The sequence below is a fragment of the Sinocyclocheilus anshuiensis genome, unplaced genomic scaffold (assembly GCF_001515605.1).
Source record: "Sinocyclocheilus anshuiensis isolate Anshui unplaced genomic scaffold, SAMN03320099.WGS_v1.1 scaffold1155, whole genome shotgun sequence".
Taxonomy (NCBI): domain Eukaryota; kingdom Metazoa; phylum Chordata; class Actinopteri; order Cypriniformes; family Cyprinidae; genus Sinocyclocheilus; species Sinocyclocheilus anshuiensis.
Window position 1 is genome coordinate 321,819 of NW_015542398.1, and position 13,756 is coordinate 335,574.

The following is a 13,756-nucleotide window of genomic DNA, read 5'->3' on the forward strand; positions in this document are numbered from 1 at the left end:
TTTGACATTTTGACGGCTTTTACACTTTTTTGTGGTATTGAGTTCATTTTTGTAGGCAGCTGTAAGTTTTGAGACTGAATGTATATTCAGAAACTGCATGAAAATATCTAGCCTGCTGAGCACTGGTGGACCATCATAGACCATCATGGACCATCTTAGACCAGCAACTAAACAGCTAGGATGATTACTGGAACATAATGTCTGGACTAGCTTTCATGCAGCCTCAAACAACTAATGACCTCTTTAGACCAGCTAAAAACCAGCAGTCATCTTAAGCTGGATTTTTCAGCAGGCTATTTAGAAAGATGGTCTCTCTAAACACTTCTTTCTCTGTGGTTAAAAGCCTTTAATGGAGTAGAAATCGCACATAATTGATCTCATGTCATGTATGTGATGTCATTATTTCAGTACTCACAAAGCATGTTTTGCTGTCAACCCGTTTTAGCTGTGGAGGAAATATTGAGCAACCATCTATGTTCCTTTATTTCTACTTCCACAACAAAACAAACCTGAGTGACTTAAAAAAAAAAAGATTGCGCAAATTCTTCCTCTCTCTCTTGCTCACTCACTCACTTTATCTCTTAACACAAAGAATCAGTGTTCCTTTTATGTCAGTGCACTATTGCCTTAAGGAATAGATTTTTTTGTTTGTTTGTTTGTTTGCTTGTTTTTTTTTACTGGTCACGTCTTGACACATTTCAGTGTGCTCTAGTAAAATTCTCAGATTTTTATGAAATATAGTTTGCTTTTCAACCTAAAACAACCTGTATTTTTTTAAATTTTGATTGTCATGACCCTTGTGATAGAATATGATAACACTCATAATACCATTATAATAACACTTAAGTTCAAATTTTACCTTAATATAATTAATAGTTGTTCATTAATGTATATTAATTATTTGCTTTTGGTAACAAAAATCAAAATGGATGATTTTTAGTTTCTCATTAAAATATATGAACTTTATTCCTCTGAAATGGCTTTACTTTTCAACTGATTTCACCTAGGCCACTCAGATGGGGAGCATAATTTGAATAATGCTATGTAACCATTGTTTTGGCTAATGTTATAAGTATGACAGCTTTTCTCAAATCGATGCTTGATAATGTAACAAAAATCTATGGTTATATTGACAAATAATTATAGACCTTTAGCCTCCACATCTGGGCCAAAATGCCTCCTTGAAAGTGTGAGTCTGGCCACATTCTTTATGAAATGAAACTGCCAAAGGTCAATATTTTTTTCACAGTTTAGTTATAACACTTCAAACACATCTTAAACAGCTCTTTGGGTTTACTTGAAAATTACAGACTGGTGTGTTGTAGCATGCATAGTAATACTAATCTCAATACCACTAATATAGTGTTTGTTGATTGTAAATGCTGTTGTTCTACAGGTGTTCATGGTCGCTGATCATTTTCTTGTAGTTGTTGATAGTGACTGTTTGTTGGTGAAGGGCCAGATACAATCATGGTGCTCATTCTGGGTCACCGTCTGAATCATGAGAACTCCAGTTGCGTGCCGGAATCACCGGCAATCAAGCGTAAAGTCTTTGAGGTGGAGTCTAAGACCCTGAGCGACGTGTACAACTTCACTTCCGGTTCTTCTCACTCTGAGAGCATCCTTCAGGTCTTCAATGAGTTCCGCGACAGCCGCCTCTTCACGGACGTGATCATAAGTGTCCAGGGTCGCGAGTTCCCATGTCATCGCGCCATGCTGTCGGCCTGCAGCAGTTACTTCCATGCCATGTTCTGCAACGACCACCGAGAGAGCCATGAGATGCTTGTGGAGATCAACGGCATCCAGGCAGATGCTATGGACACGTTCCTGCAGTATGTTTACACCGGTCGTGCCTGCATCACCACACACAATGTCCAGTTCCTCTTTGAGACCTCCAGCCTCTTCCAGATCACCACTCTGCGGGATGCTTGCGCAAAATTCCTGGAAGAGCAGCTGGACCCCTGCAACTGCCTCGGGATCCAGCGTTTCGCAGATGCCCACTCTCTCAAACAGCTGGCCAGTCGCTGCCGTGTTTTCGCCTTGTTGAATTTTCCAGAGGTGGCTCAGCATGAGGAGTTTCTAGACCTCCACAAGGATGAGCTGGAGGCATACTTGGCCAGCGATGAGCTGTGCATTGGCAGGGAGGAGGTGGTGTTCGAGGCAGTGATGCGTTGGGTCTACCATGGCGTGGAGTACCGCAGACCCATGCTGAAAGATCTGCTACAACATGTCCGACTGGCTCTCCTTCACCCAAACTATTTTGTACAGACGGTGAGTGGCGCATTCAAATTCATTTGAACAGAAGATATTTTTTAGTTCAACAAATCCAGAAATGTGCTGATGTTTATAGAGTGCTGCAGAGATGACATATTGTAGGCCAACAGTTAGCATAACCCTGGTTCCCTTGACTGAGTGTTTTTTTTTTTTGTTGGCTGTTGGATTATTGCAGGAAATAAGCTCTGTGACCAACAAAAGTTTATGACACTTACATGTCTTGTTCATCATGATAATCTTCACAAATGAACACAAGAAACATCATCCCTGCCGTACTCTGATTTTATGATCATAGAATCATAAAATCAGCCTTGGTTTGTTGTGAAAATGAACCCTACGTTGGGTATGGCATGGTCCTAAAATTACGGAACCACATAAAGCATGTCCTTGAGATTTGGCTAGTTGCAGAGTGTTGCTGCGCTCCATTTACCGCGGAAGTTGGATGTCGGAGCTTGGAATGATGTCAGACCCGAGTTGACCACGTTCCAGTACCCAAGTTGGAAAACCAACTTCTATACCAGTTGATAAAAACACATTAAAAAGTGATATTTTACACAGATAATTCCGATGAATCATGTCCACACATAGAGGTTGGATTGTATTGTGTGCACCACTGAGTTTATTGTGACACAGACAAACATAAGTGCTAATAAACAATATATTACTACTGTTTCACTTCTATTGATGCACTGAGCAGCCATATTGGATTCTGAAGTTGGTGTTGTTGCGGTTCCTCCGAGTTTCCAAGTCGGAACTCTGACTTGAGGGGACATTCCAGTGAAAAGTTCCTACTGGGAACGCGGAATTTCAGACTTCTGAGTACAAATGGAGTGCAGCATTTCTCTTCAATGATGATCAAACACACCTGAACCAGTTAATCAAGATCATGGGGTTCACTTGAAAACTATCGGCAGGTGTGTTGATGTTTGCCAAGTCAAAGCTCTTTCCTTATTGTTGTAATGCAACAAGATTATTTAAACAAGATACATGGACTCTACAGGAAGCCAGATATAAGGGAGCCAGTTTAAGGTCAAGCATTAAGAATGTGATTATATTTTGCAGGTGGAAGGCGATAAACTGATCCAGAATGCTCCAGAATGTTACCAGCTGCTGCATGAAGCACGTCGCTATCACATACTTGGCAATGAGATGATGTCGCCACGAGCCAGACCCCGAAGGTGCACAAATGTTTGTGACTGCAAATTGGCTGATAAGATGATTTGCTCTTAAAAAAAAAACAAATCACATTTTGCTCATGAAATAGTTTCTTCTTCCTGTGAGGGACTAAAATTACATGCAATTCACAGATAAAGTGAAACTGGCCGTCCTTAAATACACCTCCATTTGTTAACAAGAAAAGGTATACTTTGGGTGTAAACTTTAGTAACTTCAGTGCATAATTCATCTCCGTTTTTTTTTTTTTGCTCTTACTTATGCGAATGATAGCTCATATAGTGCAGCTGAAGAGATGTGTGCCATTACTTGTAAGCTAATGGATTTATGATTACCGGGAAGTCAAAATTTTTCTTAAAAACTGGCATTGCAGGAGGGATGCCATATCTTGAGACCAGAATATCACCTACCACACTAACAACCACTCAAAACATTTTAGTAACTGCAAAACAACATCCTGGCATTGTGGCGGTGACTTTTGCATGGGCAGGCACCACTCACGTTTTCTTCAGAACAAATATAGTCCATTTCTACAAACTCACTTGATTGATATAATGAGTGAAGAGATCATTAAGTACTTCTGTTTGTAGAAAGTATCGACTTAAAAGAAGGCTCAGAATTAGAAAGCATGTCTTTGTTTAGTGGCAGCATGTCTTGCTCTGGATGCAGTATTTATTTAGGGAAACTGTTTTTGGAGGAAGTAATTTTTGTGTATTTTTAGGGTAGTATCTTTATAGGAGTCAGATGTGGGGAGGTGTAATCTGTACTTGGAGGCAGTATCTTGATATGGAGTTTCTGTATTTAGTGTCAGTATCCTAATATGGGGTCTATATGTGTATTTAGAAGCGTTTGGAGTCAGTATCTTTTATTAGGGCTTGAAAATGTATGAGCATGCTTTTTTCATGCATGCATATTTCAAAATGATTTAGTGATTAAAAAACGCACACATACAGCCCAAACCCAAACCAGAAATTCACACACATTCATTGTACAGGGCGTATTCAGATTTTTCTGTGCTACACACACATAAAAGTGAAGGCCTTGAAGCTTTACCACATAGTGTTGTAATATTTCAGACAACTGTTTTGTCAGTGGTTTGTACGTTTGGTTTTGTATGTAATATAAATGAAATACATGCACTTTTTATTGTCTAGAAATAAGAAACTTTTAACTGCAGTAAATAAATTAGTTTGTTTTGTGAGTTATGTGGGCCTCTAACTTGTGACAGTGTCTAGGAAGAGGATTCATTCTCCAATGAATCATTGCCGAATCTCATTGTACCTTAGCAGGAATGAAGCATAACTACTTTCTGATGATGTCACCACTTCAAAGCCCATGCTTATCTGATATTGTTGTTGTTGTTTTTTTTAAATATATTTTTTTGTTTTTTTGTCGTCTGCAGGTCTACTGGTTTCTCTGAGGTCATTGTGGTGGTGGGAGGCTGTGAACGAATGGGGAGTTTCAATCTGCCATACACAGAATGTTACGACCCCGTGACGGGAGAGTGGACGTCTCTTGCTAAACACCCTGAGTACACTAAGTCTGAGTATGCAGTGTGCGCTCTCCGCAATGACATTATTGTGTCAGGTGAGATCCTCTTATTCCTATGTGACAAATGATTAATTGCGAGATCATTTGTTTTCTGTTTTTGAGTAGCCTCACCCACATTAAAGCCTCATTGGTCCAAAGTCCTTGTCATAGCTGTATATAAAGCACCCTTTATTTTCTAATTGGTTGTGATTTTGTTACATAATGCTGTATTTTTGTTTTAACTTAAGACGGAAAAATGACTTGAGGCTGGAAACCGATAATGTGTGGTTAGGACATGGTGATATTTGCTGTATTTTTGGTACTGGTGTGTCCTGTACTTGGTCACAGTGACTGATCAGAAAGAGTCTAGTTCTGTGGAACATGAACACACACAAACACACACTCTTTTGAGCTGTGTTGTTGGCACAGGGCATGTGAAACTTCCTATAAAAGTAGATTCACACAGATTTACACATTAGGGAAGAGTCTTGATGTCTGCCTGGAACATAAATGACATGTTATAAAAATGTCAAATATGCAAATTTAACCGCAGTTTTTGCAATTTTAACAGTTTTGTTTACTTTTACCCTAAAAACATTTGAAGTGTCCTACTGACAAGACTATTACTGTGTAAAGTGTGGGGGAAAGGTGTGCTGTAACCTTTCTAAGTGATCCGACTTATACCACCTCACAGGTTGAAAACTGTTAAAATAAAACGGTTTTGAAGACTGGACCCAAACCGTGTATGGGGATCAGAACATCATAGATACTTGGGAATGGGCTCTTAAAAATTGTGCCAGTAACAAGCAACCATCTCTAGCAAGCACCATTCACATAGAAAATATAAGCATCTACTTTTAAATTCATTGTTCGGTTGAGCTTCATTGAACAAATTCTGTTGTTGTTTAGATGGGTTGGACTAATTAGTCCAGGGTTTTGTTAGGCGGGTTAAGGGCTTTTAGCAAATGCCTTGTTTGTGAGGACATTTCTGGAACAGCTGTTTATGATTTGAGGAAAATACAACAGCTGCCTCTTTGACCAGCCAGTGTATCAAGGGCTGTTCTCTTCTGGCAAACTCTAGCATTGGCTGAGTGCTCGAGACATTTTAATCTCTAACTGGCATGGGCAAGCGGCATCTTAGGGGAGTATTTGTGCCAAGAGTTTCAGAATAGTTCCAGTTAGGGCTGTCGCGGTTAGGAAATTTCCCTTGCGGTTATTATGGGTGGCTTAATAGTGCGATATGCGGTTTTACCGCGGTTTTTTTTTTTTTTTTACAAACCTTATTTATCCTGATTTTACTGCATACAAAGCTCTATTGTTGAGTTATTATGTAGCATATATTGTTGCTTTTTAACTGACAGAGACACGTTTTAAAACATTTTTGTTTATTAAATGCCAAGTTATTTTGTAGCATATATTGTTGCTTTTTAACTGACAGAGACACGTTTTAAAACATTTTTGTTTATTAAATGCCAAACAGCAATAAGAACATGCCTTTTCCAATTTAAAAAACAAAAGAAATAAAAAAAATTCTAAAGTATCAAATGAAAACAAGCAATAAGAAAAACCTTTTTGCAATTTGAAAAACGAAAGAGTTCTAAAGTATCACATGAAAACAAAGTGTTGGCCTAAGTGAAAATACAGAGAATAAACGAAATATTATTTAATCGTTAACGAATGTGATTTAGACCTGGGTTATCATGTCCTTGTTTTGCGCTAGGAAAACCAACATATTAACCTTATGTGGTTTCAGGGAGGATCGCATGGGGGTAACAATATTCCCGCCGGCACTGAAAACCCTTTCCGACGGTGTGCTCATTGCACAAATACACATGTATTTGCGCGCGACTTTGGACAGCAGCGGAAATCTAGACTGATTATCGCGCCACCAGGACAGTGGATTCGCGTTGGAGTCTATGCACTCCTCCTGCAGGTAGCCCGTGAGCTTGTTATCTGCTCACGCTCTCTTGGGTATGGGCGCTGATGCAGAGGTTGCCTGTGACTTCAGCAGGTCTCCAAGAGTCTTTTTCTTTGCTGCAGGTGGCACCACCGCTTGCCCTTCGTCTCCAACCACTGACGCACTGGCGAGAATAAACAAAATATTATTTAATCGTTAACGAATGTGATTTAGACCTGGGTTATCATGTCCTTGTTTTGCGCTAGGAAAACCAACATATTAACCTTATGTGGTTTCAGGGAGGATCACATGGGGGTAACAATATTCCCGGCGGCACTGAAAACCCTTTCCGACGGTGTGCTCGTTGCACAAATACACATGTATTTGCGCGCGACTTTGGACAGCAGCGGAAATCTAGACTGATTATCGCGCCACCAGGACAGTGGGTTCGCGTTGGAGTCTATGCACTCCTCCTGCAGGTAGCCCGTGAGCTTGTTATCTGCTCGCGCTCTCTTGGGTATGGGCGCTGATGCAGAGGTTGCCTGTGACTTCAGCAGGTCTCCAAGAGTCTTTTTCTTTGCTGCAGGTGGCACCACCGCTTGCCCTTCGTCTCCAACCACTGACGCACTGGCAGCGCTCCCTTCGTCCTCCACTCCCACCATCTCTTCGATGATGTTGAATTTTGTCTCTGTGTCATTGATATAATTGCCCCTATATCGAGGATCTAAAAAACAGGCCTTTTCCAAAAGTTTTTATAAGGCAGCTGGTTCATACTTCCCCTGTAGAACACTGCACATTTTGTGCTTTATGTCCGATGTTAATGTGGTATCCTCATTTGATGGTTTAAGCATATCTTCTGTCAGGAGTTTCAGGGCGGGTTTGACTGAAGACACTGTAACGTAGCTCTCGCCAGACAGCAGATCCGTAAACGAAACCCCGGATACAAACAGTTTTCGCGTTGGAGTCTATGCACTCCTCCTGCAGGTAGCCCGTGAGCTTGTTATCTGCTCACGCTCTCTTGGGTATGGGCGCTGATGCAGAGGTTGCCTGTGACTTCAGCAGGTCTCCAAGAGTCTTTTTCTTTGCTGCAGGTGGCACCACCGCTTGCCCTTCGTCTCCAACCACTGACGCACTGGCTGCACTCCCTTCGTCCTCCTCTCCCATCATCTCTTCGATGATATTGAATTTTGTCTCCGTGTCATTGATATAATTGCCCCTATATCGAGGATCTAAAAAACAGGCCTTTTCCAAAAGTTTTTGTAAGGCAGCTGGTTCATACTTCCCCTGTAGAACACTGCACATTTTGTGCTTTATGTCCGATGTTAATGTGGTATCCTCATTTGATGGTTTAAGCATATCTTCTGTCAGGAGTTTCAGGGCGGGTTTGACTGAAGACACTGTAACGTAGCTCTCGCCAGACAGCAGATCCGTAAACGAAACCCCGGATACAAACAGTTTGCGGGAAAATGACACTTGTAACACTCTGATGAATTGTAAAACAAGAAGGCCACAGCCTCATGAAACAAAAAAAAAAAAACGTGAACACTGCGGTTGCTTTCCTTCCTCTGCGGTTGGCTCGTCAATAGCGCGGTCTTACAATATTGCGGTTATCTCGACAGCCCTAGTTCCAGTAATGATCTGGAGTTTTTGGCTGCAGATGTTGGTAAGGTTATTGCATCACGTCGTCTAGGGTCACTGGCTACATATACAGGTCATGCATTTGAGGAGTTTCTGTAACTTTGACGTTTTATGCATTTAAACTTGACCTAAATTCTTTTAGGTCATGTGTGTTTTTGTTTAAACAAGCTAGATGCCATAAGGAGGAATTCTGAATTGTGTCATTCTTATTCTTCTCCTACTAGAGCCATTGTTTAGCTCTTTAAAAACATGAAGTAGTACGGAGTGTGTTTTGTGTGTCTGATTTCCATGAATAGAGCTGCGTTTTCACTCTCATGTTCTCACGTGTCAGGTTTGCCCTTCTCTCGGTCTCTCACACACTCATAAACATGCACTTCTTATTGCTGTTCTCGCGTGCACTTGCAGTTGGCCAGCCTCCAGCATCAAGTTCAAAGGCCTCTTACTAAATCTGTCCCTCTCTTCTGTCAAAAGTCATATCCTACAGGCTTGGTGGTTCAGCCGTCTTTGATAAACATTACTCTTGGATTTTTTTTCAAGAATAACAAAAATCTCCGCTTCTAGCTTGCTAGATCAGTGATTCCATACATACTTCACAAATTTAAGAACACTATTTTATGCACCCATCTAAATGTTTTATTTTATAGAATCAAGCAAAACCGGTAGGATTTTGCAGTTGAACAAACTGCAGTGCTTTTTGATCATTGCATACAAATGAAATCAAAGCATGTACAAGTAAAGTGACTTGAAATACACCAAAGTGACTATTCTGGACAGCTCGCATATTATTAGCGTGTTAAATTACATGCCAAATAATCTTTCCTAGGATCTGCATTTCTTCAGCAGAGCTCGAAAATGAACATTTTTGTCATTCACTCACCTGCATGTTGATCAAACCTGTATGACTTTCTTTCTTTCTTCTACAAAACAACATTGGACTTTCATTGTATGGACAAAAACACTGATATATTTTTTGTGATATCATCTATTTTTAAGTTCTATTTGTTTGCAACGACATCATGAATTGAAAACGAGAAATGTCTGGACTGAATTTAAAGATGTTCATTGCAACGTCACTGCCTACTTTCAATCAGTTGTGCGTCTTTATTTTGCTCACTGTCGTTGTTCAGTCCATGCTCCCATTTTCTAGTGTTGTGACCAAGGCAACTTAACTTGGTTAATTTTGGTGTTGAAATATGACGGAAGACATAATTGGTTGGCAGTTCCTCCCTGTGGCAGTTGATCAGAGTCTGCAGCAAAAGACACATGCAGTGTTTCTAGGAATGAACCTAGGTTTTGAATGAACATATACTAATTTGACATTTCCTTTTCACAGTTGCCCATTTTAGGAGGCTAATGAACAGGGTAGGCGCGAATCATAAATCACATCTGGGGCTTACACCATTCGTGCTATTGCATAATGCAAAGGTATTGTTATTTGCAAGTGTAAATAACTCCGATTACACTCATTTTTCAGGATTTTTAATATATGTCAGAAAGGTCTGGTAGAAAAATAAACAATGAACTAAAAATGTCAGTTTTAAAGAGACAAGGAAAGGAATAAAGGAATGGAAAGGAATTAACAGTAGTCAAAATGATTGGCTGTTTTTACCCCTATGCCTCTATAACATTCAGGACTATCCAAAGTAGATTTGAAGCTACATCCCTTCAGCATGTGTCAAGCAGTGTTTCCGTTAATGACTAGCTTTACTGTTCACCTGCAGGTTTTGCATCTGAAAGTGCCTGCTTTAAACAAGCTTAGTGACAACATGTGAAGTGTCACCTGGAGACAGACTCCGTCTTAAATGTCGGTTTGTCTGGTCTTCAGTCTGAATGAATGTCACAAAGGCCTGATGGTATTTGTCAGGGGATATTTATGACAGACGAGCAAACTATTAAAGAACTTAAGCCAGTCTTTATTATGTTTACTCAGTATTAGAGGACAAAGCAAGAACATCCTCTTTAATTAGACTTAATTGAATCTGTCTTTGTTTACCAGACAGTTGCTCAGCTAATGCACTAATAGAGTTTATGAGCACTGTGGTTGTTGTTGTGCCGCTTGTACTTCCTCAAAAACGTTCTTCATTTCTTTTCTACCTCCTCTTTTTCCTTCTTTGAGCTTCCCTTTTTTACTTTTCCCCAGGCTTTCAGTTAAAAACAGCTGGTTATTTTGAGTTTATTTACTTCAACACTCATGAGCATTCCCTGATATGAGCTAAAGAGGCTAAATTTATGATACCAGTATTTCCTGCACTGAAAATAGTTAAAGGCATTACCAAGATGGCCATCTAGTGCACTGACCTACCTTGAGGGACTTTGACGGTACTGTGAGGGAAGAAAGGCCTCATATGCTATTTGAGAACTTCTCAGACCTTCATTATCTAAGTCTGTAAGCAGAATTAAAGTGGAGCGGCCTGCTCCCAGGTGTTTAGCGTGTGTGTGGGAGAGAAGGACTGTTAGAGCTTGTCTCAGACCTGCTGTTTGGATGATAACCAGCAATTTGGCCGAGATGTGAAGTGACACAGAATAGAACAGCCCTCAGCGGGTTTAGATAAACCTAGATGACAACAAGAAAGGACGTTCAGATCAGAGGGAGCATTGATGATGCTCAGAACTAACTTCACTTTTCTGAGCCATTTCTGCAATGTTTGGTCTCAAGGTGATTTTTAGTGGATGTACTATTAAGTCAGTTCCCCTCAAGATGTCCTGGCAGAGTAATAGATCATCATATTAGGTCAGAAAATGATCAACTAATGTTTGACACCCAGAAAGTCTCAAAATACTTTTTGTCTTCAATGTAAATGGATTATATGCAAACAGTTTTGTAAAATGTTATACTTGTGCAAATGCGTTCAATGACACACACATACACACGTTCTTTTAGTATTATGTATGTAATATTATAGCATATCTTAAAATATTTATAATTATTTGTTCTAATATTTTCTGTTTGTATTTTAAATGGTAGCTTACATTTTAGTAATTTTGTTATGCTTTTGTCATTTGTATTAGTTTTTATATATATTTGTAGTTATCTTTTTTTTTAAAATTTTTTTTATCATTTTTGGATTTAGTAATTGTTTCAATACATAAACTTGTTTATTTCAGTTAGTTGCCAAAGCAGCTTTTTAAAATTTCATTTAAATTGTTTATATAATATTTAAATTTTATTTTATTTCAGATTTAAACAGGTTTTTTGTTAGGAATAACAACACTGACACACTCGCTTGTCTGTCTAAATGGGGTCATTCCATAGACTTCTGTTGTTTTTATACTGAGCCGTTATAAATACTATAACCTAACCATCACAGAAAACATTTTGCATTTTTACAATTAAAAAAAAAAAAAAAAATGTTGTTTCTACAAATGAGGATATCCTCAAGTGTGTCCCCAAAGGGAGGGTTTGTCAGGTTTAGCTGATTTTTGGGTACAAATTTACAAATTGGGTACAGAGTTGACACACACACACACACACACACACACACACAGACAGCTTGCTTATGCTGTTGTTAATGCTGTGGTTGTTTTTACAGGTGGACGCATCAACAACAGTTACGTCTGGATGTATAACTCTCAGCTTAACATCTGGATCAGAGTGGCTTCTCTTAATAAGGGTCGCTGGAGACATAAGATGACCGTCCTATTGGGGAAGGTGAGAGGGAGTGGTGTGCTTGTGTGAGTGTGTGTGTGTTTCCAGTCCCAGTGTCCCATTTCCTAAATCAAAGGCACACTTCCTTTACTGCAGTGTGACCATATGGAGAAAATTATGCAGGATTTGCACCTGTGTGTTGCACTGGTAAAACATCTAATGTAAATAAATATTTGTAATTTAAGTGTTGCTTGGGGAAAAAAATCATTTTAATAGGTTCAAATACATGGCTACTTTTGAATGGCTGATGATAGAGAAAGATGCTTTTGGCTTTATTTTAGGCATCCCCACCCCTGTTTGTTCTTTTGTTTTTCCTTATCATAATTAGCCCTGTATTAGAATTACTCAGATTTCCTCTTCTCTTTGTTCTCCATAATTAATATTGAGAGATATTTTAAGATAAAATATTATCTTCAAATATTGCAGTTTTAATACACGTTTGCTGCACTTTCAACACTGGCAAAAGACAGTTTCTTTCTTAGATGTGCCATAACATAACATATGACAATCTCCTGTTCCAATTGGTCTTCTTCCCATATTTATATATGGTAAAAATGTATATACATGTATACAGTATATAAATAAATGTGTATGTGTGTGTGTATGTATATATATATGTGTGTGTGTGTGTGTGTGTGTATATATATATATATATATATTATATATACATACACACATCTATATATACATTTATATATAAAACATCCTTAAAATAGGATTATCTGAAAAAAAAATGCATGGGATATTAATATTAAGCGATTTTCAGGTAATATATTGTGATTGAGTTTTTTCTTACCTCATTGGCAATGGCAAATTGTTATTTTTTTGTTTGTTTTAAGAATATATGCGATTAAAATTCAGTGTGGTTTATGCTTCAAACAAGACAAAAACATTTTGGCAGTGGGTTAAGAGAAATCAACTAAAAAATAAAAGATTTTTAGAGAACAAAATTTTCCGTGTACAGATGCCACATTTTAATAATCAAGCTTTTAGTGTGTGTTTAGGGCTGTTATGATCAGATGGGAATGTGATCAGTTTGTGAATCTTTTAAACACATGCATTTTATTACACATGCAGGGGGTGTAACATTCTGCCTGCTTGGATGTAATGTTTTCTGTTCATACACAGAGAGAGAAAGACACGCACAGAATGCTCTCTTGAGACTTTTTTCTTGGAAAACAGTTGTTGTAATTCTCTCTTTTCCTCTCTGTGTGTGTGTGTGTGTGTGTGTGTAATGCCCATCCTGCTCTATAGTTGTTTACAGACACATTTGCTTGGTTTTCATGATGTTTGTAGGTCTTTAGAAGGAGGATTGAAATGAGTTTCAATTTTAAAGGAAATAGTTCACCCAAAAATAAAAGTTTTGTTAACATTTATTTACGTCCTCATGTTGTTCTGAACCTGTATGACGTTTTCTTCAGTGGAACACGATGACATGAGGGTGAGCAAACAATGCTGCAGAATGTGTATTTCAGTGAACTTTCCCTTTAAATGTTTTCATTCCATCTACCAGATTTTTTACCTTAGGAATTTTCTTTTATGCATTTCATTTTGTGTTGTGTTGTGTGTGTGTGTGTGTGTGTGTGTGTGTGTGTAAC

The 13,756-nt window shown here is 38.8% G+C and overlaps 1 protein-coding gene across 1 annotated transcript in view; it reads left to right on the plus strand.

Moving 5' to 3' along the window:
• Positions 1-1,271: 1,271 nt before the first annotated feature.
• Positions 1,272-13,756, plus strand: part of klhl24a (kelch-like family member 24a) — a 19,737-nt gene continuing 7,252 nt past the window's right edge. Inside the window, exons 1-4 of the mRNA XM_016492088.1 lie at positions 1,272-2,271; positions 3,337-3,452; positions 4,850-5,034; positions 12,043-12,161. Coding sequence (XP_016347574.1) covers positions 1,471-2,271; positions 3,337-3,452; positions 4,850-5,034; positions 12,043-12,161 — 1,221 coding nt within the window. The 5' untranslated portion in view covers positions 1,272-1,470. The remainder of the gene's footprint in view (positions 2,272-3,336; positions 3,453-4,849; positions 5,035-12,042; positions 12,162-13,756) is intronic.